The 26,911-nt window shown below is 40.6% G+C and overlaps 1 protein-coding gene across 4 annotated transcripts in view; it reads left to right on the forward strand.

Moving 5' to 3' along the window:
- LOC124305937 (phosphatase and actin regulator 1-like) overlaps window positions 1-26,911 on the forward strand; it is a 155,740-nt gene that overhangs the window by 121,844 nt on the left and 6,985 nt on the right. For 2 of the 4 annotated variants that reach the window (XM_046765971.1, XM_046765972.1), the window contains exons 6-8: window positions 20,430-20,678; window positions 23,996-24,379; window positions 24,967-25,216. In XM_046765971.1, the coding sequence (XP_046621927.1) occupies window positions 20,430-20,678; window positions 23,996-24,379; window positions 24,967-25,216 (883 nt within the window). Of the gene's footprint in view, window positions 1-20,429; window positions 20,679-23,995; window positions 24,380-24,966; window positions 25,217-25,944; window positions 25,978-26,911 lie in introns of all 4 variants that reach the window. The other 2 variants (XM_046765970.1, XM_046765973.1) reach the window with 2 other exon arrangements.

Raw genomic sequence — 26,911 nt, forward strand, 5'->3', positions numbered from 1 at the left:
TGAGATTAATTTATTACATTTCCTTCTCACAGTGCCGACTTTAATTGTAATTTTTTTTTATTTTTTTTTGTTTATCTTACATACCGGTAGCGCGTATTGCGGTCTTGTTTGTACAACAACGTTGAAAACGGCTCGCAGAAATGTGTACTGACCATGAAAATAGAGCTTTCACCTATTTACCGGGGGTGACATAAGATGCTGGAAGTATGATCTCCTCTGATTTATTTTCACACTCGAAACGGACTATCGATTCAAAAATGTCTTTCCTCCTTTTTCACCACGTGTGCCAGTACTCGCTCGCTTAATTCGTCTTTCCTGTACTTGAGCGCTCCGACGTCACGAGGGGCTGAGAGTACCCAGTCGTTCAATTCTCTTTTTCCTCGCCGAGTTTTAACTACCATTAGGCGTACACGTATACATACTTTACGTATCCCGTGTATGCTCAACTTCGCCAACTCTAATCCATCGTACACACGAGCATTCGGCACGGTATAAGGTGAAAGTATGCGTGTAAAGTTCCTCGAGCTTTGACCGAATCGGTTATATTTCTTGTTTTCCGCGGTGAAAAAAAATTATAACAAATGAATAAACAAATGGAAAGAAAAGCAATTACGGAAAGCTCGCGCGTGGTAACGTGAGTTTAATTTGAACAAGGTGTAACGGCTACCTTGGCAGAGAGACACGCGAACGAGTCGGGTCAGTTACTAACTAATTTTGAGCGTGGGCGACTTTGCATATTTCCTCGGGTCTCTCGGTGCCCTGGGAATTATTGCAAAACGGTTGTGTTGGCAGCGGGTGGAAGGCATGCGTGCCCTTCCGCGTTTCTCTCCCTCCTTTATCCCCCTTTTCGTTCCCTCTGTGCAGGCAAAGGCTGCTGGAGGTAGGTCGTGTAATTACGTGAATACTTAACACCCTTGTCGGGCCTGGTCGCTTTGTTAGCTTCTGCGCTGCCAGCTAAAACCAAATTATACATGTCTCTTTTGGCAAAAGCGACCTCCGCAACCCGTTTTCAAACCGGGGTTCTCTCTCCTGTAGATTCATCAATGCCCGCTTTTGACCGAGATACGTCAAGTTTCTGACGTGTGAAATTTTGGTAGTAATCAAATAATGGAAAGTTCGTGCGTCGTAATTGTAAAAATTTTTTTTTTTTTACGGAAAACGAACCGTTTCTGTTCATTTATTTACACCAATTTTTTTTGTAATTCACTCTCTTTATGTAATGCGAGGACGAAGTCAAGTCCAGTTTCTGAGGCGTGAAATTTTTGCTTCAATCAAAGAATGGAAAGTCCGTGTGTCGTACTTGCAAAATTCTTTGCTAGAAAAATGAACAATTTCCGTTCATTTCTTTCTGCAAAAGTATTTTTTTTTTTTCAATCTATTGTCTTTACGTGAGGATGAAGTTGGTAACGTTATTGCAAAGACGCACGTTTGGGAGAAATTGTTACTTCGGACCGTTAGAATCGTCTGAAATTTGGTAAACCGTGACAGATAAAACATAATCACATATGTTTTGAAAATCCAACTTCTTGAAAGTGAACTCGGAAATTGTATGATAATGATTTTTTCCCTGATCTTTCATTACGTTAACGCTACTGACTTTAGCCTCGTCGCTTTATATGTTGATTATAGTCGTACGCTTGAGGGGCTGTTCGTTCACAGATCAGGTCACAAAACGATTTCGAACGGTTTTAAATTGACTTCAAACGGAACCCAAAATAGTTCCAAACGATTTCAAAGTAATTCCAAGAAGTTGCAAACGTTTTCTAGATGACGTTCACCGGGGTTTAAATAATTTTAAACGGTTTGAAACCGGTATTAAAGTGTTTCGAAAGGATTTGTAACTGATTTCAAGCGATTAAAAGCGGTTTCAAATTAATTTCAAACAATTTCTAACCGACATTCGCTAGTTGACGATGAATGATTCTAAACGGTTTTAAACTTGCTACAAGCTGTTTCAAATGATTTTTTATTGGTTTTAAGCGGTTTCAAAATGATTCCGAACCATTTGAAGCGGATTTCAAAAGTTTTTAACGATTTCAAAGTGACATACACCGGTTTACGAACGTTTAAAAACGGGCTTAAACCGATTCGAAGGAATTTATAACGATTTCAAAGTGCCGCTAACAATAAAGCGATTTTAATCTAAGGTGGCTTGCGATTTCACCGAGTAAATACTCCCTCGCTTGCGATATACACGTTCAAATGGGTAAGTTGGAAAATCGATTTTTTTATGGATTTACCAAAATGATCGTGCAAGTAAGATACAATCCATACGTATCATCGAACGACGCATCTTATTCGATAGCGTATCGCAAATGGACGGCTTTACGAAAGTGCATCAAAGTACCAAAAGCAATATCCTCTCTTCCTCTCTCTCTCTCTCTCTCACTCTCTCTTTCTCTCAAGGTCGCACGTGCAACCAGAGTCGACAAAGTCGTTATATCCTTTTGCGCGGGTGTGCAGCTGGCTTTGAAATGAATATTAGCGAATGAATTCCGCGTTCCTTCCGCACCACGCTGCTGCGGATGTTCGAATCGGTAAAACATCTCAACCGTCGCAAGGGTCGCCTTCCTTTTGAAGTCCCGGACTAATTGCAATCAGGAGAGAAGGCAAGGAAGGAAGCCTTCCTTACCATCGTTTCAAGCCATCTCCTCATCTGGACAAGGAAGAAAGCTCACCTCGGATCCTCGAGACGCGACACACGGGGTGGTTCCGAAGGTGTTCTCGCCACCCTCCCATCCGCATTGTCCGCGCGTCGATATACTCGAGGACACTCGGCCCGAGGGGCGCAAGCTCTGCACACTATCCTCCCCCTGACCGAGTGTAAACATTTGGCCCGGAGCCGAAACGGCGCGACGGCTTACACCGGAAATCGTTCCGCGAAGGGGGAGACCTTGACCCCTTTCCTCTGGCTCGCCTTACCACCCCCCGCCCCTTGCATCCATCCAGCTTTTCGACGCCGCTTCGCATCGATTTCGGATTCGCTCCCACCTCGCTCCTTCCAACCCCCATGCCCGCAAGCTCTCCTCATCTCTTCTCGCCCCACAGCTCGCAGCCCCTCGGGAACCCAAAACTCGCGTTCAAGGTACCCACGTATACAAACTTTTCTTTCTTTTTCAACTCCGTCTCCCTCTTTCCTTGCTTTGCTTCTGCTTTGTTTTTTTTTTTTTTTTTTCTTCTTCCTCTTACCAAATTTCATTTATACGTGGAACGAGGCGCGTTTTCGTATTTCTTGTTAATTAGCCGGAGGTTTGGGATAAACTCAATTATCGATGTCTCGGTATACTCGATTCGACAATTTATAACGACGCTGGTTAGAATTCGTTTTGAATTCACGACGGAAAAACAGAAATTTACCGTAGGCGCTGATTTAAAAACTTTGTAGCATTTTATCGTCTTACGGTCTGTTGAATAATTAAAAATTTTTTGTTCGTTTTGAATTGATATTCGTTGAGAAAAAAATTCTGCATACCGTTTATTGCAAGTCAGTTGATATCGCATCACAGAATTTTAGGCGCTAGTTTCTTCCGTAGCAGCTGAAATCTTTTCGAAATCTGACAATCATCTTTATACGTGCAAGTATATAAGTCTTGTCTAGATGATGGAATAGAATGAATTCAACGAATTGAAATGATCGGAAAATGGATCAAACCATGTTTAATCAAATCCGGTTGATGGTGAATTCGAGAGAGAGAAAGAGAGAGAAAGAGAGAGAGAGAGTCTCTACGGTGAATATGGTGGTATAGCGACTATGTCACAAATGACGCTCGGATTTTCCACCTAGCCTCGCTTCATTCATCTGTAATACCTCGCCGCGCTTTGCTTTCTCTCTTTCCTTCTCTCTCTCCCCCTCCCCCCTTTCTCTCTATCTCTCGTTCATTCACGACCAGTGTAATCTGTGCGTCCATGCGGACGTACGAACGAACAGGAGAAACAACGCGGACGTGAATGCGTGGATCGTGACGTGACGGCTATTTTCGACCCCTCGGTGCGCCGCAAGCTCTGGCGGAATAGCAAAGACGTCTCCACGTTCCGGCCTATTTTGGACGATGATCGGCCAATCGATTGTACCGTGGCCTCTCTCTCACTCACTCACTCCACTTTTCTTCTTCTCTTCACGCGACGTAAAGCGTGTGTCGTATTTTTACTCAATATCACAGTGTAAGGAATCTCGAATACAGGAGACGGAAGTTAAAACTCCTCAACAAGTAGCGAGGATCTTCTTTTCGCTCCCGATCCTTGTCCTCTGTACTCGCCGTGACTTTTTCACCTCGACTTCGTTGAGCGGCGGTTGCGTTTATACTTGTAAACTGGCAATCGTGTAATATATATACATATATATAAAAACCGGAAGCGCTTGTCTCCCGAGGATCTTTGTCCTTTTCGCAAGGTACCACCTCCCTCCTCTTCGTTGTCGAATGATACCTGACAGTTATCTCACTCGTTCTTCCGCGTGCAGCGATAAGCTTTTCTCCCAATTTTCTTCGGCACGTCAATATCCGCTCTTCCGTGAAAACGAAAGATAACGAAATCATAGCTACGCGCGTTTTGCCTTGAAAAAAAAAAAAGACGAATAAATAAATATATATATATATACATACATATATACACACACACATCGTGACTGACAGCTCGCGGGAAATAGTCCTGCCAAACTGTCAACTTGAGTGAAAGTTGTCGCGAACAACACGCGAATAAGAACACAGGGAAGAAAATATCGTACATCGTTCAGGAAATTTCCCCTCATCTTTTAGCAAGTATTATTGTCACGCCTTTTGGTAATTTTCTCGTCTGCTGCTCGCTCACACGCACACACACACACACACACACACGCATAAACACACGTACGTACAATACTTCGCCCCCATTCACCGTAATAACGTGCCTTACACTTACCGGCCTGTATGTGATACCTCTTTGAAAAAATTTGACACTTTCACTTTCTTCGGAGCCTGTACAGGTGTATTACTCCTGGGAGGTTTTCAAACAACTCGGGGGAATATACGTTATAGCTAGGCTTTTCAACGAAAGGCTGCCGTTGTTACACACACTCCATGTCAAATTTCATACGAGAAACATACGCTTTATACATACATGTATACGTATAAACGCGTGAGGAGGCACGCTTTTCAACACTTTACTGTAAAATTGCAACGTATCCACGCGACGCTTATTTTCTCTTGCCTCAATTCACGCGTATGCATGTACGTATGTATACCTACTCGAATGAGAAACTTGACGATATCCAGTATTCCTGTATCGCAAACCTAGCTCCTTCTTTCTAACAATCACAATACTTATGCGTACATCGTATGATAAGAAAAAGAGATCAAGACGCGGTCGAAAATACTGCGAATAAAAGTGGTAGGTACAAAGGGATTAAAAAAAATTTGGCACGCTTGAGGAAATACCGAGATTTATATTGTATAATATTACGGGTTATTCTGTTATATTGTTTTAACGAGTTTATAACAGGGTGTATAAATTGAAGAGGTTGAAGTTGCAATGGCAACGTTAACGTAACGAAATATTGAAAGGATAATCGCTACTTTGAAACTCTATAGAAAATACTTAACTTTCAGGCAGTTTAGTTTAGTTCGCGTAAGTACGTTAACGATGAATCGCGGCTTATCGAATTATTACAGGAAATTTCAAAGTTGGGGAGATGATAACGATTTTTTTTTTTTATTTTGGAAAATGACGCATCGTTACATCGTGTAGGTGGATACGTTCGATAGAAACTAACCGATTCAACTTCACAGTCGAGAAATCCCCGACGAGATTGACGTCGGTAATTTACGACCGATGCGAAAACAATGTAAAATGAATAAATAAACAGTCGTTATTTTGCAATTATTTAATGTGTTTTTGAAAGATTTGACTTCGCAAAGTATGATTATACGTCGATGATCTGTTGCACGGTTTGTTATTCTATTGAAAATGTCCTGTCAAGTTTCCGAATGACGAGTTTATCCGACATCCGACGTGATATAAACGAAGTTTCATCCTGAGCTTGAAATTTTGAGAAAATTGATGTGAAAAATGGCAATATCCCAAGGCTTAAACGTTATCAGGGTGGCCACACACCTGGAATTATCAGCAAATTTAAAAGGGGTGATGGAAAAAACTGAAATTATCAGTTTTCTATCACGGGAATTAGAAATTATTTTTTGAACTGACTTTTTTGTACGTTATATTTCTTTTCAATTCGAATTGAATTTGAATCGAATATGGAGTTGATAAACTAATCGATTTAGGTCTTAGGCCCTGGAAAATCTGGAAATGTCAAAAGCCTTGTTTGTCTAAAAAAATAGAGTAAACCTCAAAAACTGATTTTGCGTTGCAATTAGCAAAAAAGGATCGACGATAGCGCAAAATGTTTAGGCGTAGCTCGTTTTTCGTAATTCCAACGATATTCAAACAGTTTTTTCAACGATACCTGTTTTACTGAATTTGTCCAAGTTACTTTAACAAATGAAATTCTTCTCAGTGCACCCTGATTAATGTGTAAAGAACAAATCACCAATAGGCAGCCTCATATTTCCAACAAATTTACTGGAAAAAATAAAAAATCCTATTTTCAGACTGGGATACCTGCAAAAGGTCCAGAGAATTTTCAGACTCCTTAAACATCACGAAGCTCGTTTAATTTTCACAGCGGTCCGAAAATTGTCGAACAAGGTTACAGGTACGCGGTGTTGTCAAAAATTCACGGTCGAATATCGGCAAGCTGCAGAAAGGGGTTTCCGGTGTCGGAGAAAAGTGGTTTGTCAAGGCGTCAAAGTGGTCACAAGATCCTGAGGGGGGGATGAAAATCGGCGGAGCGATCGTCGTCGGGAGGGTGGCGCGATTTCCTCGGCAAACTCTCGGATATCTCGAGCGTGACCCTGGCACTTGATCCTCCGACGCTCGGCGCCCTTCGCGTTGGGTATCCTGGTCCTCTGACCGTGAACGTTGGCGCCGCGCCGATGTGGCGAGAAGAGGATGAGGAGAGGCAGGAGGGAGGGAGGAGGGAATATTTCCCCGGTAACGATCGCCCACCGGGTTTTACCCCCCATTCTCCGGTGCCTCGCCCGGGGTGCCGTCGAAACAAACCCCCGCCCATGCCAGCCGAACGCCCACGCGTCTTCGCCCGCGTATCCCGATCCAGTTTCGGGTTCCCGCTCGCGCGCCCTCGGGAACACCGCGAAGGACGAGGCGCCTGCGCATCCCTTGGTCCAAGGTGATTTCCAGCCTTCGGGATTCGTTCAACCATCCTCCCCGGACTCTGGACCAGCAGTCGTCGTCAGTCTTAAACCGCGACGCGATCGAGGTGCTGCGGCTGTTGCCTCGATCTCGTTTGCGGGGATCGAATAATAACGTGTTTGTTTCCTTGTCGGGATATATATATATTCTCGATCCTTTCGCTATTTTTACATGATCGTACGATCGCAGTAACGTCCTTGTCCTCGGAGAACGGATCGCACTGCTGTACCTAATCCTCATCCTCGAGGACGGTGCAACTGGTGATCGAGGTTAAGCGTTTTTCGTTATCCGTCCGGAGAATTCATCAAAATTCTTACGCGTATAGATCTCTCGGTGTAGTCGTGGTTTGACGTGTTTTCTTTGGCACTTGGTACATACTTGGACGCTTTGATATCTTCTTGACCTCGGTGACGTGGTCACGTAGTGTGGAGTAATATGGGTATATTGGAACACTAGGTCAATCGAGTACCTACGTCAGTTCGGTATGTGAGAAACGACGTACTTCGTTGACCTACGGTTCCCAGTACCGGTTACTTCGTTGTGTCGTATTATACCCACGCAAACGAGCTGTGTCGATGAAACATGACGTACTTATCGATAGGAACCGATGCTGCGGAACTGAGTGTCGTTGAGGGAAGAATTAACGTTGTACGATAGAAGATTGGAGGAAATTGGTTGGATGATAAGAGAATGAAAGAGAAGAAATAAATACTACCGTTGCAAGTGTAGCGTAGCGTCTGTTCTTGCACCCTCGATTCGCTGTGATAAGTTTCATTGTAGAACGACAACTTTCACCAACGCCTCTGTCCAAAGCAATCGGTGGTTCTTCGATCGGGTTAGAGAGATTCGTTCGGTTGGAAAAGTAGAGAGGAAAAATAGAAACAAGTCGAAATATGAGCGGCGTGGGATTTTTGGCCGCTGTGAAAACATTCGCGCCTGGTGGCTGCCGGCGAAGACGATGCGAAAAGCAGCAGAATCAGCGATTGGAGCTTCCGGGTTACGGTTTGCAGTGCGGAATGCAACCGGATGTCGTTCCCTGCTGGGACGCGGCACCGCCGATAACACCGCCGGCGGCTTTTCTTCCGCCCGGATACAAGAAGGGCTTCCCAGGTGAGAGAGAATGAGAAGAGAGGCAGGGAAATTCTCGCCCCCTTCTATGTCGGTTCATCCTTTCGATTCTCTCAGGCCGAATGAACAGCAAGCATGCCGCTTCGTTGCAGTCTAATTCATCGTCTTCCTCATCATCGAGTTCGATGCCTGCTGCCTGTTGCCAGTACCTACTTACACAATCATCGTCATCATCGTCATCGTCATCGTCATCGTCATCGTCATCTCACTGCTGGCTGGCCTTAGCGCACATTAACGAGATTGAAGTTGGTAAACGTTACTTTCGCAACGTTGGTATTTAAATCTAAAATTCAGCTCATAGTTTGAAGAACAAGATCTTTGAAAGTCGTTCCAATGTTGAAACGACGATTTGTTTCACGATCATTCGTTACCGTTAACCTTACTGACTTCAACGCGGTGCACAATTCTCATCGTATGTTTGCCGGAGGAGCTTTTTCACCCTCAATTATCAACCGAACCACCCATCCATCCAACCGCAGGGTTTAACCGATTACAATTGAGGCGACCGCCGGCGTATAACGGGTATTATTAATCAACCCCGGTTGTTCCTCGGTGGCGGTTTTCCCACCTTCGAAACACGGAGTTCACCCGGTGCTGTTGACCTCGGTGATGTCGCGCCGTCGCCGCCCGCAACCAAGTTCAAGTTCGCGTCGTTATACGTTATACCTGCTGCACGCAATCGAGCTTGCAAGCCGCAAGCTTCACCTACGGACGGGAATAGAATGATTTTCGCTCTCAAGTCCGCGTCGATAAACTCCCGTAATATTTATTTAATCGCAGATATTTTTACGTGGTTTTTTATTTTTATTTTTTTTTATTCTTTCAATTTCACATCGCTACACGATCGTTAATCGACGAAGAGGAAATTTATCATAGCAGGTTGATATTTTACGTAACTTTAATATCTTTGTCTAATCTAATTGTGGCAAATCGCCACGTGGTTGTATGTATATGTATATATTATTTTTTCTTTCTTCTTTTTTTTTTTTTTTTTTTACCTTCCTTTACTCAAAATCCATCGTGTAACGTGTCCACATTATTCAAACGTCTGTAATGAATTTTTCACGGTTACTACTTTACGCCCGATATCCTCGGCGTCGTTTTTCTTCTCCGCGATTCGATTTCTGTCATCTCGAAATAGGTTTTACACGCCTCGCCAATAATCGTTGAAGAATATATTCTCGAATTTTTTTGAGAACATTGAAGAATAAGGGGTGAGATACACGCGACTACCGTAAATTGGCTACAGTTTTATTAATCCCTTGCAAAAAAAAAAAAAAAAAATTTTGCCAGAATAATTTACCGGCATTCCAACCTAGGACCTCATTACGTGAATTAATAATAACGCGTTTCTAAATATCCGAAACATTTCCAACTGCAACTTGGCTGCAGAACGCTAACTGTACTGTATATATATATATATATATATATATTATTACGTAACGTTGCGGTATTTTCACATTGCCAAAAATTCTAGGTAATGCATTCGTCTCGCTTATTTACACCTAAATAAAAAGTTTGCTTCAAAATTTTGCTCACTCTGTAATATCTGTAATATTGAGGGGGAGGGGGGTCAAGATTGTAAAAAACTTGATTCGTTATTTTTCATCTCTCTGTATAGGTATACGCATTTTCGCGCGATCATCGTGTGAAAAACGGCCATCTATTGACGATATATCGACCATCCTTGATCATCGGGAAAAATGGTTCGTCAGGCTTGCATCGTATACGGATACGATCGTAGAGAGAAAATAGATATAATAACTCGGGTGTTGCGTTGATTCAGCTGTATTCAATCCCCGTTTAGCCTTGGCGACAAGTTTTTGCACGGTTATTCGGTGAAATCGCGAATTCGACCGAACGTCTCCGCGATACGAAGCAACCGTCATTCTTGCCTCAACTTCCTTCGATACTCGAACGCTTTTGCTTCCCCAGACATAACTCGAGACGTAAGGAAGTTAACTATAGTAAATTTTCGTTTATTTTTTTTCTTCCTCCCTTGTATTGTTAGAAAAAAACTGAAAAGAAAGAAAGAAAGAAAGAAAGAAAAATCACTTCACCTTTCATTTTCTTACTTTCTTCTTTCCGTGTCTTTATTTTCCTCGACGGTAGTAAATCCTACGTTTTTTTTTTCCTTTTTTTTTTTCTTTTTGCTTTACCCCAATTCCCCGGCGACGGACCGTTGCAGACGCATAAATTTATCCGCGTGGACAACTCGAGTTATACATATTGTGTGTGTATATATGTATGTATAGTTCAAAAGTATAAAGTACAAGTTTAATGTACGTATAAAAAGATGGGAAAAAAAAGATTCCCAACTTTTCCAAGATTTGATGATCCGTATCGCAATATAATACGCAATATATTAATATATATATATATATATATATATATATATATCTATCTGCGTAGTTGCGACGAATCGGCACAGAGATTTAGGGGATAATAAAAGTGTGCTGATCGAGATGTGTGCGCGAAGTATCCAACAAGTCAATTTTGCGTTGTGTTTCGTCGTGCGAGAGGCGCCAGAAAATAAGGATGAGGATGTCGCGAAAACTACCGGATGTTCACCCGCCGATTTATAATCCTTGATACCAAAGTCATCGGGCGTGTAGGAATTCGGGGGGGGGGGTGAAAAAAAAATAATTCTGGTATTCGCGCGAGTCGAAAGATTAATAACTTTCGCGTTGTATATTGTGTGCAAAAAGTATGTATGCGTTACACACACAAACAGCGTGCGTGCATGCGGCCGGTGAAAATTTATATAAACACGAAAACCTCGGTGGAAGAAATTTTCATTGATGAATCACGACGATCTTGTGGCGCCAGCCACGAACTTGTATACATACGTATATGTTGTAAATGTGCCCTCGTTGGATTATTTGTATTGTAAGCAGCGTGTGTGTGAAAAGAAAATACGTAGAGAGAAAATTTTTTATTTTTCCGCTTCTTGGTACAATTTCGATACTGTTAAATTACACGACGATTCCACTTATTTTTCGCGGAGCAGTCTCGATGTAATTTATATATCGACATTCGTTTCGTCTCGCCGTTTGTAATTTATGCGCAACTTTTTCATTTCCTAGAAATTTTTTTTTTTTTTTTTTTTTTATATATACCGTACCACACTTCGTCATTTGTTTCCTTCATTATATTATTTCTTGACGAAAAAATATGATCGTTAATTAAATTAGGCGTTTCTCGGTTGTGAGGCGAAATTTACTCGGTATGCTTGACGGTCGTTTTTTTTTCTTTTTTTTTTTCTTCTTACTTTCCTTTTTTAAATCCTTTTATTAAATTTCCCCCCTTCCATTTTTGCATCCCGCTTTCACCTAACGAACCTTTGTGACCGCAGCTCTCTCGTCGAATTTCGTACACGAGGTGAAAACATATTTTACATGTAATTTTATACCATGACAACGGATGTGTTGTTGCACGTATGTGTAAACGATCGTTAAATCGAATCAGCATGCATCGGAGTGAAATTTTAATAGTACGAGGATTATTTTGACGCCCAATTTTTATTCCAAATAATAATAGTAAATAACTATATATTCTTCACCCTTTAACGCGAATATAAATCGTTGCTGCACGAACAAAGATAGTTACATCAAAATATACAGATCAATTATAACTTTCGAGTCTTGGCACACGTCGAAAAACGTCGAAAAGCGCTTGAATCAATTATATCCGCCTACGCATAAAAAGTTACGGAAATCATTTACTCGTGAAATCGTGTCGCCAATCCATTGTTACATTTCGAAACTTTGAGATCGTTATTAAAGGTCTCTTTTGGCGACCCTCGGTTAGGTCACAAAGCGAAAATCCCAGCTCCGTTCCGCTTCCGACAATCGTTTCTTCTTTTCTCCTTTCCATTTCAGCCCTTTCACGTACTTTTCCCTCCGATTCTTTATATCCGCCTATATACACACACACACATACATATATACGTATATGTACGTGGATGTATGTGTAAAGAAGGTATGCCAAATATTCTTTGCCCGCGGGCTGGTGAAAAACCTGAGCTTCCGGAATTGGGTCAGGGTCGTTTTTATTACGCCTTGAGCGGATCGTTTTTCCTGTTTATTTTCCCTTCTTCTCTCGCCGTTCGTCTTTTTGCGCTTCTCTATACTCGTATATCGGGGAATGTTTGATTGTCCGTATTCCCGAAGCGCGTTTGTCGATGCGAAGCTTTGCGGACGACTTGTAAAGGGGTATGTAAAAAAGGAAAGTATGTAAAAATGATTTTCAAAGAACACGTGCTGCCGATCGGATTTCAAACGCAATTTGTCGGTGTATCGTGTTTACGGAAAATTCGGAATTCGCGATTGAAGATAAAACACGTTCGATCGTACAACATGTCATTTTTAAATATATTCCCTTACAACCGAATCGACCGTAGTGTCGAAATACTGTAATAAAAATGTGCCCAATGAAAGGGTTGAATTTCACTATCTCGGGTGCGATGTGAAAGCTATTTTTCACACGCGTGTTTTGGCTGCCGAACGATCCCTCATACTTGGGAATACACGTGTCATATTTTCAATTTTTAAACAGAGGCGTGGGTGGATTTATTATACATATTCCGATGGGAAATCGGACCCTTAATTGGTATTACAGGAGCGAGGTATGAAATTCTGAATTTGAAAAGTTCTGAAAGCTCCGAATCTGAAATTATTTCGTAGAACTTGGTGTAAACTTGAAGTAAAGTTCCGAAAGCGCGAAACCGAGGAGATTTAAAAATTTCAAACATCGAAATTTCGAGTGATCGAAGATTTTCAGTTCTGTGAATTTCCGGCTTCGTGAAATTTGATCCACCACTTTGATCTTTCTTTGCTTTGGAATTTCGACATTCTTACGTTCGGGATTCCGGTAATTTTCACGATCGGTTTTTCTCATTATCATTGACTAATTCGTCGAGCAAACTACGCCGTGCGAGTACATTTTAATTTTGGGAATTTCACGCGATCGAAACTTTATTTTTCGGAATTTCGCTCCATCGAAACTTTACTTTTTGGAACTTTTCTCTGTCCCAACCTGAATACTCGGAATCTTTCATTTCTGAACATCGAGTCGTCAAGTTTCCGAAAGTTCGAAACTTGGTTGTTTCTTCAATGTTTGACTTTTTTCACCTCAAGTTTCTCCAGCAAATAATTCGGAATCAGGCGCTTGCGGATCTTTTCAAATTCGGAACTTCAACTTGCACGTACCTACACCAATATATCGAAGAAACGACAAGTATTTATATCTGCCCGAGGAATATTCTTCAATTTTCTCTTCTCCAGCTCCTCCGTATCAACTTTTTTCCACATAGTAATTCTTCTCCGTCGCTCACTTGTTACATACACACCTGTACACGTGATACATTATATACGTGACATAATCCAAGATGACTGCGCGTTATAATTGAACGTATATCGAATCTCGATGCTGGTCCCCGACGTCTCCGAGCCGCAACTTTACCTCTATTCTTCTCTAATCCATAGCTTCGCAATAACCGAGCGTTATCCTCGGTTTATTTCAATCCTCGATAGCGTTTTCCAGACGACGAGACGACGAGACGTCGGACGATGTTCATCCTTGGATAAAATTGGGCAAATCGAATCGTCGACTCGCAAGCCCTTTGCGAATTTAAGATAAATCTTTATATACTCTACTATATGTGTATGTGTGTGTGTATGGGGCATTCCATGTCAAATTTACCCTATATACGCTTCCACCATATAAAAAAGGCACTCCTGAATTTTTTCAAATTTTTTTCAAACGAAAGACGCGATTCTTGAGACTTTTTGAAGATTTCTTTGCAACGTTGCGAGATGGCGTTTCGTTTGTTGAAAATGTTTAAAGTGCTAAAAAAAACATATAGAGAAAAAATCGGCCCATCATCGGCCAGGTGTCGGTATGATCGGAATGAGAAACTAGATTTTTCAGAATTTTTTCAGATTTTTAAAAAAGACCGTTTTCGAAATGGGTTTGAATAATATTCAAAAAACAAAGGTTAGCGAAAAAAATTTGATAAAATTCAGGAGTGCCTTTTTTAGATTCGTATAAAAAATCGCGGAACGAATCAAATGTGGTTAGGGAAAAAAGGGGTAAATTTGACACGGAATTCCCTATATGTACACCTACGCAGCGGAATATTTCCTTTTTTCGCACGATCATCGTGCCGAAAAGGCTCTTCTGGAATAAAAGATGAGAAGGCAACTACATTCGCCGCGTCCGTCTTTCATTATTGAGACGCGGTAAAAATTGACCCCCGACATTTCGAAACACCTCGATCAGCGATCATCTCTTCAGCTTCTCCCACCGTTTGTCGCTTCGAATGTTTTTCCTCCTTTTTCCTCTTTCACCGCGAGCTTCAACGATTAAATTCGCAATATAACGACCGACGATTCCCCGAGGAAAATTATTAATTCCCCTGTTGCCGCAGCGGCTTTATTGCTCGGAAAATGCTTGCGGAAATTCGCCAAACTGATCTCAGCATCCTTCAAACTACGTACACAACACTTTAAACTCTCGGCACTGTTCTCCTCACGCTTATTGCATATGCCCTCTCCGCATCGCTCGTTTCCGTATAAATACGTATATGAGGGAATAATATCAAGAATTTTCAACAACCGCGCGAAGTGATGCGAACGCTTCAATTTTTAACATTCAATTTTATCGTCCAGCTGCTTAATCCATGTACATATTTGAAGATCTTAGAAGTGTGTTGACCTTGAAAAAAGAGATTCGTGTAAAATAAAATTTTTTATCACGTACAATATAATAAAATATTAAATCTGGGTTTGAAAATACTTTTTATTTAATCGTTTTCAATTTTTTATCATGGGATATTCAACATGGCGTCCAAACAAATGTAACCTAGAAATCAGGCTGCGAAATTTTTTTTAAAAATCGAAGAAAAAAAAAAATTATCGCCAATCCTCAACTTGTGATTTGTCAACTTGGAGTATAAACATTTTTTTGAATGGTCGTTGGTGGTGCGATGGTGCGAAATTTTCAAGTGAAAATATAATTACACTCCGTGTAATTCCTTGGCACCGGAAGTCGCTTTCAATTTTCGGACCGTATTTATATCGCAGTGACATCACTCTCAACAATATGTACAAAGTATATAATGACGAAATTTCGAGCTTCAACGCCAAGTCAAACTTTGTGGAATATTATTCGGGCCGAGTTGGCGGGTGATTCGTTATTTTTACCACCTACGAATTATCGTCAACGATGTTGCATCGCTGGAAACTGAAAAATTTGCGTCACTATAAATTGTAACGTCAATTTAACCGCCAGTATAATTCCCCGGCTTATCATTCTCGCACTGAGAACAATTTCGTTCGTTACAGTAACCAGACAAATTCAGTAAAACAGATATCGTTGAAACTGGAACTATATTTTTCGATCTTGGTAAAAAATGAAAATAATTAAGGACTGAGCGGTAACCGGAACTAAAAATTTCACGAACGAAGTGTACGATGGGGTTGAAAGGGATGGAAGGGGGTAGGAAGGGAGGGTAGTAAACAAACAAACAAACAAACAAACACACGGCGTTGCAAGCGATTTTTACGGAATTAGATCATGACTCAGTGCCATCCCCCTGAGACGGACTTTATAAGACCGGGCAGGGAAAAAAGTATAGTAAGAACAATCTGCAACCGTACGTGGGAGGAAATTGTTCCTATATATCTTAGCCAGCGAACAACACTTTGCCAGGAATTTCTCCTACCCTTGAAATTGTTGCACGATGTATAAAGCCGAAAGCACAAAGAGCAACCGTTCGAATTAAAAATTCCAACCTTGCGGAGACGAAACTGCGGGAGAAAAAAATATGTCGAGTTAAATTATTATATCATATTCTAACCCTTGGCTGTAATATTTTCGAAACGATTTCGCGCGTCCTCTTTTCTTATCCCTTTCTCTTCCCTCCGACGTCATTTTAAGGAAGAAATGAAATTCATTTTCAATTTTTGCAAGAAATAAAATAACGGAATAATCAATTCGCATTGATCGAATTGTCGTCATTATTATTAGGATCTATTTTTAAGTAAGACCGATTACCCGATTCGTTGATCAGAAAGGAAAAAAAAATGTATATGTTTCATCGTTTGTGAAAAAAGAATCGATTCTACGTTTACGATTGTTTAAAAATCGTTATCCCGCGCGAAAACGAATAGGAGGAGAAAATCTGTAAGGGTGTTTTTGAGTTTGAAGCGGAGCGATGAAATTACGAGAGTCGAGGAGGAAAAAAAAAAAAAAAAAAAACGAAAGACGCGATAAAAATTTTCCGCAAGGAATCAGACTCGAGGGAAAGAAGCTACGAAGAAATGTTTTCGTCCGAGCTGTTTTTTCTATTTTCCCCTACTTTTTCGCTATTTATTATTCATCGGTGAGTACCCTACGTCTGCGTAACGGGTATGCGGTGTGTTGTTGCGTCACGAGTAAATTTTTACACCCACGCAAACCGCAACGGCCGCCGCGGCGAAATAAAATCACGCCGAATTTGACTGTCGCGCGGGGATAAGAATAACTATTATAATAATAGTAATAATAACAACAACAATAATAATAATTATGATGAGAAAAAGAAGAAGAAGAAGAAGAAGAAGAAGAAGAAGAAGAGGAAGAACTCCGTACCCACTTGCAAGGACACGCTTGCTATTCATAGACGACGACAGCTTTTACGCCTACAGCTGTTTTACTCCCGCTGATCTCTGTGCTTCGACTATATGTATAGTCACAGTTTTTCGGTGACCAAAGAGACGCGTGACTCAAAAAGCTAAAGCTACTACTCTTGCCAATTGAGATTCTCCTTGTAAGCTCGGTTCGTCACCCCGGATTGCAGGTGCAGCTTTTCAATACGTCGGATAATGCAGGAATTTCTGGCCGTCATCGTCGTGCGAACGAAATTATTTCAACTATCAGATCGGCGTTCCCGGATTCTCTTCTTTTTCTTCGATCCTCCCGATTGGGTTTTCCCCAATTTTCCGATATATTGGCAAGTAGGAAAAAGAAAAAGAAAAATGGAAAAGAAAGGAAAAGAAACGAGCGACTTCGGACTGGCCGTGAGCCAATCTTCGAAATTCCCGTTCTCGCACCTCGGGTTCCGAGTTAATAGAAAAAAAAAAAGAACGATATCAAATTTTGAATTTCGAACTACAAATTCAGATTCGTGATTAACGATTTCAAAGCCCTCGGATAAACGTTTTACATGAAAATATAACGATTTTTTCGTATTTTTAACCACCGTAACGGATTCAACAGTTCAAATTTTTGAAGACTGACCTTGGATTCGTTGTCGGTGACTCGAAAAACCTCCGCCTACCAATTTCTACCGAAATCGGAATATTTTAGATTTTTATCCATCGCGTTGGGTCGCTATTTTGAATTCAGATTCGCGATCAGCCGCCCAACAAACCGACGAGTAACAATTTTCATCAAATTCCAAATGTTTTTAGTATGTTTTTTTTTTTTTTTTTTTTCAGCTTATCGAATACGCTAAATTAAAAATTTGCAAATCTGACATTAGATTGGTGATCAGTCGACCCAAAAACCTCGAAACGTCGAGATCTAGTAAAAACTCAACTTTTCAATTCCGAGGTGAAACTGGAAGTTGAAGAGCTGCATTTTTATTTTATTTTATTTTATTTTCTTTTTTTTTTCTTTTTCTGCGTTCGGCGATTTCTCGCAATTATCAATCCCACCACGAATCGTTGCGTTATTATTGCCAGCGCCGTTTCCTCGGGACGCTTACAGCGTGATTCTATTTTAACTTTCAGCGCAAACTTGGGGAATTTCGCGCGCGATGATCGCAGTCAGCGATCGGCAACTCGACGCGAAACAACGAACGACGAAATAACTCCGAAGCGAATTTGTATTATTAACATACGATTGTTGTTATCATTATTATAATTATTATCATTATTTTACCCAAACGAAACCTGTATAAGTGCACATATTCATTAATTCTTATCTTTCGTTCAACCGTTCGATCGGTTAGTGCAGAACCTACTCACTAATTAACCCGCAGCATCGAAATGGGTCTTATAGTGTACCTGAAGTGGAGAGGCAAGTTTTTCGTTGTGAAACTGTGTACGCTTTATGTGGGAAATACATTCGTCGTAAATCGAATACCTCTGCCCGTGTATCGCTGGAAAAAAAAAAAAAAAAAATTATTCACGAGCAAAGGAAACTGTAACCCTGAAGAATCGAACTGTTTTTTGCAAGCGTAAAAGTGCCACGCTTAGTTGAGCTGCCGCTGGTGCGGTATTGCGAGAAAATTACGAAAGCCGTGTGCTTTTATCGAATTTAATTGATTCCCGGTTCGATTTATATAATAGTGCGTAATTTGTTTTACGGAAGGTGAAAAGAATAACGCGCAGCTAATTAGAACTTTGTGTGTAATTTTTTTTTTTCTTTCTCACGTTCTATTCCGTTTTCGTGGAGACGGGGGAGAAAAAAAAAAAAAAAAAACACGTCCTCGAATGTGTCGAGACTTGTTCGCACTTTGTTTAAAAAAAAAATCAACACTTCGTCATGTTTTAAATCCTATTTTTAACCCTAATCACCTTTCTTTCAATATATATATTATCTTTGTTACTATTATTGTTATTGTCATTTTTATTTCTCTCGAACGTGCAGTGAGGAATTTCCCTTACCTTGAAACCGCAACCTTCAATTCAAAGTGGATATTTCACGTTGGCTGATAACCAAAAAAAAAAAACGGAATTCAAGGCACGCGCCGTGGAATCTTGCAATTTGTGAAATGGAAACAGCGAGCAAGAAAAGATTACAGTGTTCCTTCCATTTGTTTTTTTTTTTTTTTTTCCAATATGTCTTCCTTCAAGAATTCAAATCCCGTGATCTCTTCTTCGCGTATCCGTAATAATTCATTTATATATCTTCTTCAGCGACAGAATAAAATATCAATGACGACTATTGTGTTTTTTTTTTTTTTTCTCTCAAGACTTTTACGCGGCCAAAGTCGGTTCCAGGCGCCACATATTGAGCGCTTTGCAGAAAGCCGTATGTAATAAATACACGTACCCTGTAACCGGAACGTAACTATCTCGTCGTATATATATATTATATATATATATATATACTTCTTTTTTCCTCATATATATATATATATATATATATATATATATATGTATATATATATTGCGCTTTTACCAACTGACACCAACTCGACTGCTGTCCAATTTATTAAGGGCTTTAAGCCCCCCTCGCGACGCGATGTAGCAGCTTCTGCTGCACGTTTCATTTAAGAAGCTTCTTAGGGACCGGGAGCAAGATAGACGTATTTCTTTATTTATTTATTTATTTACCAGCATTGTTCCCTTGGACTTTGTTCAAATATTTTCTTATTCTTTCTCACCATTTGTTCCGATTTTTATCACCGTGCGATCAAACAGTAAGATTTTTAAAAAGATTTCATGGTCTTGAGGCAATTACGATAAACGAAAAAGATGAGTGAATTTCGTTTTTTTTTTTTTTTTTTTAATCAGGCCAGCTATGTCTTGTTCGTAGACTTTTTCTGTTGAGACAATTGATGGGTTTTCTCTCTCTCTCTCTTTCACTCTTTCGTACTACCCCAAATTACTACACGTAGGGAGAAATGACAGGATTTATCCGTTTATCCGCGATGCAGATTTGTCCGGACTTGACGAGAATTTAACGAGAGAATGAAAAATAGGAAGAAACAAAAACGGTTTAGACGCGAGACAGGGAAAGATCGGTGAGAATTAATTTCTTCGGCGTTGAGAAGGGAAGAAGGGGAGAAAATCGATTGCCCCGGGAATCACGACGTTTGTAACAGGTTTAAAATATCCCAATTTTGACTCGTCGACTTTCGTCCCATTGTAAACGTCGACGTTTCGTCAAAGTTCGATTTCTTTTCGCCGCTGTAAAAGATTCCAAATTTTTCGTCTTGTTCGAAATTTCAACCCCGTCTCCGAGCTCGAGGCCGAGTCTGTTTCTTTTGCTCCGACGTGAATATCGAAAGCGAAAATTAGTCGCCAGCTGGGTAACCGCGCGACTTCCGGTTTCTGTTACAGAGCCGAAGAAAGAAAAGACTGAACAGAGTGGAAATGGCGCGCTATCGCCGAGCGGGGAACACCCGAATTCGGGTAGCGTCGTTCCCGTTTCGACGGCACCATGCAGCGCCAACGATCAGCAGAAGCCGAACCGACCCAGCACCCTTGGAGCACCCGGAAAGCTCACGAGGAGGCTTTTCTGCTACCACAGCGAGCACTGTATGTCCCGACAGTCCCCTCCGAGACAAAACCGGCACGCCGGCTCAGGCAGTGAGTCGAAGAGGAGAGGAGAGGAGAGGAGAGGAGAGGAGAGATCGTCTCTCTCTCTCTCTCTCTCTCTATCTATCTCTTACCTCTGTCTCAGTTACCGCCTGCCAATTTTTACACGAAACTTGTGCCTTTTTTTTTTCGTTTTTCACTTTACCACACGTTTTCTTCGTTTGCCGATGCACGTTTCAGGGCTGTGAAATATTCTTTTGTTTTTTTGCAAAACTACGTTATCGTTAAGGATGTTATTCGTTTTTGTCTTTCTTCTCTATCCCTCTTTTTCATTTATACTTTCGGTGTATATTGCAAGCTTGTAATACATGTTTATTGCATTCTTCGATGTGGGATAATTAGGTACAAAGTCAGGCGTCGCGATCGTCTTTCAAAGAGTATAATCTCGATTCAAAAATGCTGCGGTTTTAGCAGCAATTTTTTATTTTATTTTTTACTATCAGTGTTGGAATTATTCGCTTGCCCGATAGAACGGAGATGATGATATTTTGTCGTTCAAATTTCAGTCCAAAATGCAGGGTAAATATTTTACTCGTCCGTTATCGCGAGGTTCGGTAATTTTTTAATCGCACGTTTTATGTAAGCTTCTATTCCATTCAACGTACTTTCGTAGATACGTACATACACGTATCTCAGTTTTTCGCCACGCACGATAAAATAAAACTCATCCCGTACGTATAAAAAGATTGAGATTCTACGACCGAGCGATAAATTTAATCGGGTTTTTATCGCGTCGCGTTCCTTCGAGAGTGAAAATCCTAGCTTTTTACTGTACCTCTAACATGAAATAGTTAGTCACCGAAGTGTCGTCGTTCTTTCTCTCTTTGCTTGTTCTACGTACCTCGTATACTATATCCGTTCACTTTCTTACCGGCTTTAGTTTTCGTCGCGTAAGATTTTTATCCCACCGGCGGTGTAATATTCTCGGCAAATTACTTCCCCGTAGGGAATAAACCATTTATAACGTATTCGTAAACAAGCTTACACGATTTTACTCGACCAAATTTCCCGGTTTCGGTCACTTTTCATCCCTCCGAAGCTCCCACCCTTTCCGACCTCGAATGTTTACGCGGAATGTGAAAGAAGAAAAGGTTAGATGTTTAATTAAAAAACGTCGAGGTACTAACTATTCGCGAAGTATGCAAAAGTAGAGAACTCGAAGCCGCTCACCGCTGGGTCAGAAATTACCCCCAAATACCGGCACCGGCCACCGGAAGACCGCCTTTGACTAATTTTCACTTTGTAATCAACCTCATCGTCCGGCCGAAACTCCGACGTCGGATATTTCGCGGATAACGAGATGTTTTCACAACGAAATCGGACCCGAATCAGCAATTTGCTTACATTTTGAACCGCGAATACGGGATTCTTCCTTCCACGAAATTATTAATACCGTACGGCCAACCATGCCGTGAGTAGGTAGTAAACGTGACTGTACAAAGTTTGTGCAAAATTCATTCGGTCGGAATATGTAATATCTCGAGGTAGATGTTAGGTTGGATTATAATATATATGCGCGTGTAATTTAGTCTGTATCAAAAAAAGATCGAGTTGATTTTTTTTTTATCCCTAGGGTTTATTCAAAATACAAATCCGAAATATCGCTGCAAATGATGAAAAAAGAACGCTGTCGAATTTTGAGATCTCAATGTCGATATTAACAGGGTGCATCATAGCTATTTTCTGTTTCCCATTTAAATAACAATTTTTTAACTTTGGAATCTTTTAACTCGTCAACGCATCAGCTTACCGATAAGAGCCAGAACGTATTTTTGCAGGGAATTGAACGCTCTACAAAAAAGTCCTATTGTCGTTTTATGATAAATCTACTCTTTTAAAAGTTATTTACGGTCCTCTGTTGACCTTTGACCTTAAGTAACTTTTGGAAGAGTGTATTTATCATAAAATGACAAGAGGCCTTTTTTGCAGAGCGTTCATTTCCCTGCAAAAGTACGTTCTGGTCTTATCGGTGTACCAACGCGTTGACGACTTGTGAATAAAAAAAAAAGAAAATACAAAATTTGCCATGTTATTTAAACGAAACACGCACCTCCAAATAAACATGAAGCGCTCAAATTTGGAGAGCATCTTTTTATTTCCTTGTATCGGACAATATTTTTCACTTAAATTTTGATTAGAAAAATTATCGATTTTTTTTTTCATCATACAATCTCAATGTATGCAATGGTACATCCGTACAAGCCGAGGCGTTGAGCGCTTGCCGAATTTGTAATAATAGCCCGCGCTCCCCGTGTGATTTGTTCGTCACCTTTGACGACACTCCGGGAATTTTCGCGGATCTTTATGCGTCGCCTTGTCCCAGTAGAGCAGCCGGTAGGTAATACTCGCCAACTAATTTCTTGCGCTCTCTTTGGCTCGATCGAGATCGGAGAGTAGCTCAATTTTCATACCTGCTGCAGCTTATTTAACACAATACCGTGCGATTACTTTTTCTTTTTCCGGCAATCAACGAAAGAGAAAATTCCATCGAACATTGTTATTGATCATTTTTTATTTCTTCGTCGTCGAGCTCGTTTCTAAACACTCTTTATATATATGTATGCAATAAGCTTCTAGTCTGCATGCACTGCACTAGCTACGTATGACGTTATGAGTGTGCGGTAGCTGATTGAAGTACGATATGCGTTGATTATATTCAGTGTATCGATCAAGCAATGTGTCTTTGAGGGAGGGAGGGGCGCAGTTTGGACGGTTTAAAATTATACCGCATTTTCTTTTTTTCTTTTTTTTTTTTTATAAAAATTAAAACACTTGGAGCAATTTCAGTTGGATGGCTATATTATTTGTTATTTCGAGAATGTTTGAATATTTTTTCATTGAAATTAATAACAAAACGGCGGCATGGCGGCATTCAAGTAGCGAACGACAAAGTTTTCAATCCGGTGGCGCAGAATCCTCGGTCAATTTTAATCCGATGGAGTTGAAAAATTTCGAAAAAATCTTCTAAAACCTGATCGTTAATTCGAGCTCGTGGCTAGATTTTTTTCAACTTCAATCCGAAAAATTTCATCGTCAATATTTTTTCAACAATCTCTCAATGTCAATAAAATACCGAAACGTTTTTGAAACTACAAATAATAAATCCCCGAAATTGAAATTGCTCATTTTTCTTAAAAAAAAAAAAAAAATAAATAAATAAAATAAAAAAAAACTCCTAAAAATAGGTATGATTTTGGACCGTCCGAGCTGTACCTCCCCCCCCCCCAAGTTTACACGCACGTGCTCGAGTTATACAAGTGAATACCAGTTTGTGACGATTATCTGACGGATGACTTGTTCTGTTTCAGTGCCAGATGTCGGTCATCAAGGTACGACGCCGCCGCCCCAACAGCAACAGCAACAGCAGCAGCAACAGCAACATCAACAACATCAACAGCAATATCTGCCACTTCCGCCACAGAACACTCTCATGCTCTCCGAACTTCCGGAACCCCCGATTCCCCTGAGCGAAATCGGTCCCATACCACCACCCCCTATGTTCAGCTCCCCGAGTCCGACATTGCTTTCGAGACAGCAGCAGCAGCAGCAACAACAACAGCAGCAGCAACAGCAGCAGCAACAGCAACAGCAACAACAACAACAGCATCAGCATCAACATCAACATCAGCAAAGCACCGGAAGCGGCGTGCACAACGCGGTTCCCTTAGATCTGTCAGACTACGACTATGAAGGTAGGGAGAAGGTTGTTCGTCCTTCGTGATTTGTTTGCGTGCTTGTGGGTGTGCATTTTGTTGAACTCTGATCGATAAAACGGATCAGCCTGCGTAGAGACTGCGATGAAAAAAAAAAAAATGTTTGTACTTCGTCATCGTTGAAGATGTAAATTTGGTCGGAGGGGGGGGGGGGGGGAGCCTTTTCCGGTGGACAACCATTGAGTGATACGGAAAAATCGGTGATCCTTAGATCAGGGATCCAAGTTCGAAGTCGCGCACTTTTTGTCTCAGGCGAAGTATATAAAAAAAAAAACAAAAAAAAAAGTAAAAAAAACGAGCTCGTTGCGTAATCAATTGTGAAAATTTCTCATCTCGCGAGACGGAGAGAGAAAGAGAGAGAGAGAGAGAGAGAGAGATAGAGAGAAAGATGTAGAGATAGAACGAATTACGGATAGGAAACTAGAGGGTCAACCCTTAACGCATATCGATGATCTTTTTTTAAAACTATAATATGGATTTCCGCCGCGCGGCGTTAGCAGCGTGTGAACAAACAACAGGTTTCACTCGACGGACGACCGTCGTTTCGTCTTTTCTTCGTTTTACAGATCAGGAAGAAATCGACGTCGAGGAGGACGACGAGTACGATCCGAGGTACATACTCAGGTTCTCGCAGCCAGATCCGGCCATCGATACGTCGAAGGTCGAGCAAATACCGGCCAAGGAACCAAAGTTTCACGCTATGCCGCTGAAGAGCGCCCTTAAGAAAAAGGGACCGGGAAGCGGACCCGGAACTCCGCAGAATACGCCGACCCAGGAAAACAGGCCCCTCACTCTACGTCAGGAGGTCTCTTTCAAGTAAGTTCCATGCCGAGTATGAAGCTGAGGGTGACGGATAGAAAGAGACGGATTCTAAACTTATTTTCCGGTGGTGAAATTACCGAACGAAAGTCAGCTGACTCGTTTGCAGAGTATATAGGCGAGTGTACAAGTTGAAGAAAATTTTTAAATTGACTCTTCGATTACTTAAACCGATTGCTGGAGGGTTGTGATGTGTGTTTTTATTTTTTTCTAATTTTTTTATTTCTTGTAATTTTAAAAGTGAGGATCGAACGGATAAAACCAAAAAAGATGAATAACTGGTACGCTTCTCTTACCTCTTCTTTGTTATTGCAGTTCTGTTAATTTTGCTCACGCGGCTTCGTTTAGAGAGACTTTTTCTTCTGTTTGGTATTTTCGTTGTTTTTAAAAATTGCAGAACGCTCGAGCCGCGTAGAGAGACTCTTGGCTTTACTACATTACTCGACATTGCATTTATTACCTTAATTATTTTTTATCCAATTAACCGTACATTTATACGTACGCCAATTGTTGTTGGGATTGGAAATGAGAATCGCGCTGATATTACACTCGCCAACTATAGTCATCTTAGGATTATCGCCTTAGGCACGAATCGTGGCGCACACGTATAAATAAACATACATATATATATATATATATATATATGTGTGTAGGTATATATTATACTTACGGTCAGGATTTCACTATAATCAGTAAAAGAAGAATGTTTTTCTTATGCTTAACAGAAGGCTACCGTTGAGGCCTAGGATAAGAATATGGTAATTGGGAATTGGAATAACTTTAATAATACGCATGTCACGCAAGAAAATAAAACTCAACTAACAATCGTATTCTAAATGATGATAAAAAAAAAAAAAAAAAGAAAAAAAAAGAAGCTTTTAATCTGTGTCGTTGATGACGATGAAAGAGAGGAAAAATTTTCTAATCCATAAAGACTCGATAAATAATATCCCATTATTTTTCTTGACCACGTGTACATTATTGTATAGAAAACGCATGGAATGAGCTATAGTTACATTTTCAGATTGTCCCGCGTATTTAAGCATGAGAAAATCGCAGGGAAATTCATTGTTACATTTTATTATTTCTACAACGATCCTCTGTCACGATTTTTCACATCTACCCACAATTATCGTACAAGCCTCTCGATTTTTGCACCGTCATTATCCCCCCCCCCCCCCCCCCCGTCTCGTCATACCTGACACCTAATTTCGACCACGAACTGAAAAAAAAAAAAAATCTCTCGGATCATTAAATTATCGATGGGAGCACTCATACATGTGTATCTGGGTGAACGTTGCAAACGAATGAATTTAATTTCAACGTATCAGTGCTCGCCGAAAAGAATGTGGCTTCCTTGAATGAATTTTATACAAGTATATATATATATATACATAGGTATATAACAAATGTACGTGTTTGTTTCCCTTTCCATCCTATTTGTCGCGTCGTACGAGAAGTGGATATATGTATACAAGTACGAAAATATTAAAGCCAAAAACGATGTTGAAATCAATTACGAAGTGAAAAAAAAAAGAAAAATGTAGAGAAATTGTACATTTTTCCGTTTCTGATTTCGATTTTGATCAGTTGATAAGTAAATGCTTGTTTTTTTTTTTTTTTTGGAAGATTGGTGTGAATCGATGACGATTTTTGTCACTCGAGACTCGAAGGAACGTTGTTTCGAGTTAT

This window comes from Neodiprion virginianus, chromosome 5 (genome assembly GCF_021901495.1).
Source record: "Neodiprion virginianus isolate iyNeoVirg1 chromosome 5, iyNeoVirg1.1, whole genome shotgun sequence".
NCBI classification, from domain to species: Eukaryota; Metazoa; Arthropoda; class Insecta; order Hymenoptera; family Diprionidae; genus Neodiprion; species Neodiprion virginianus.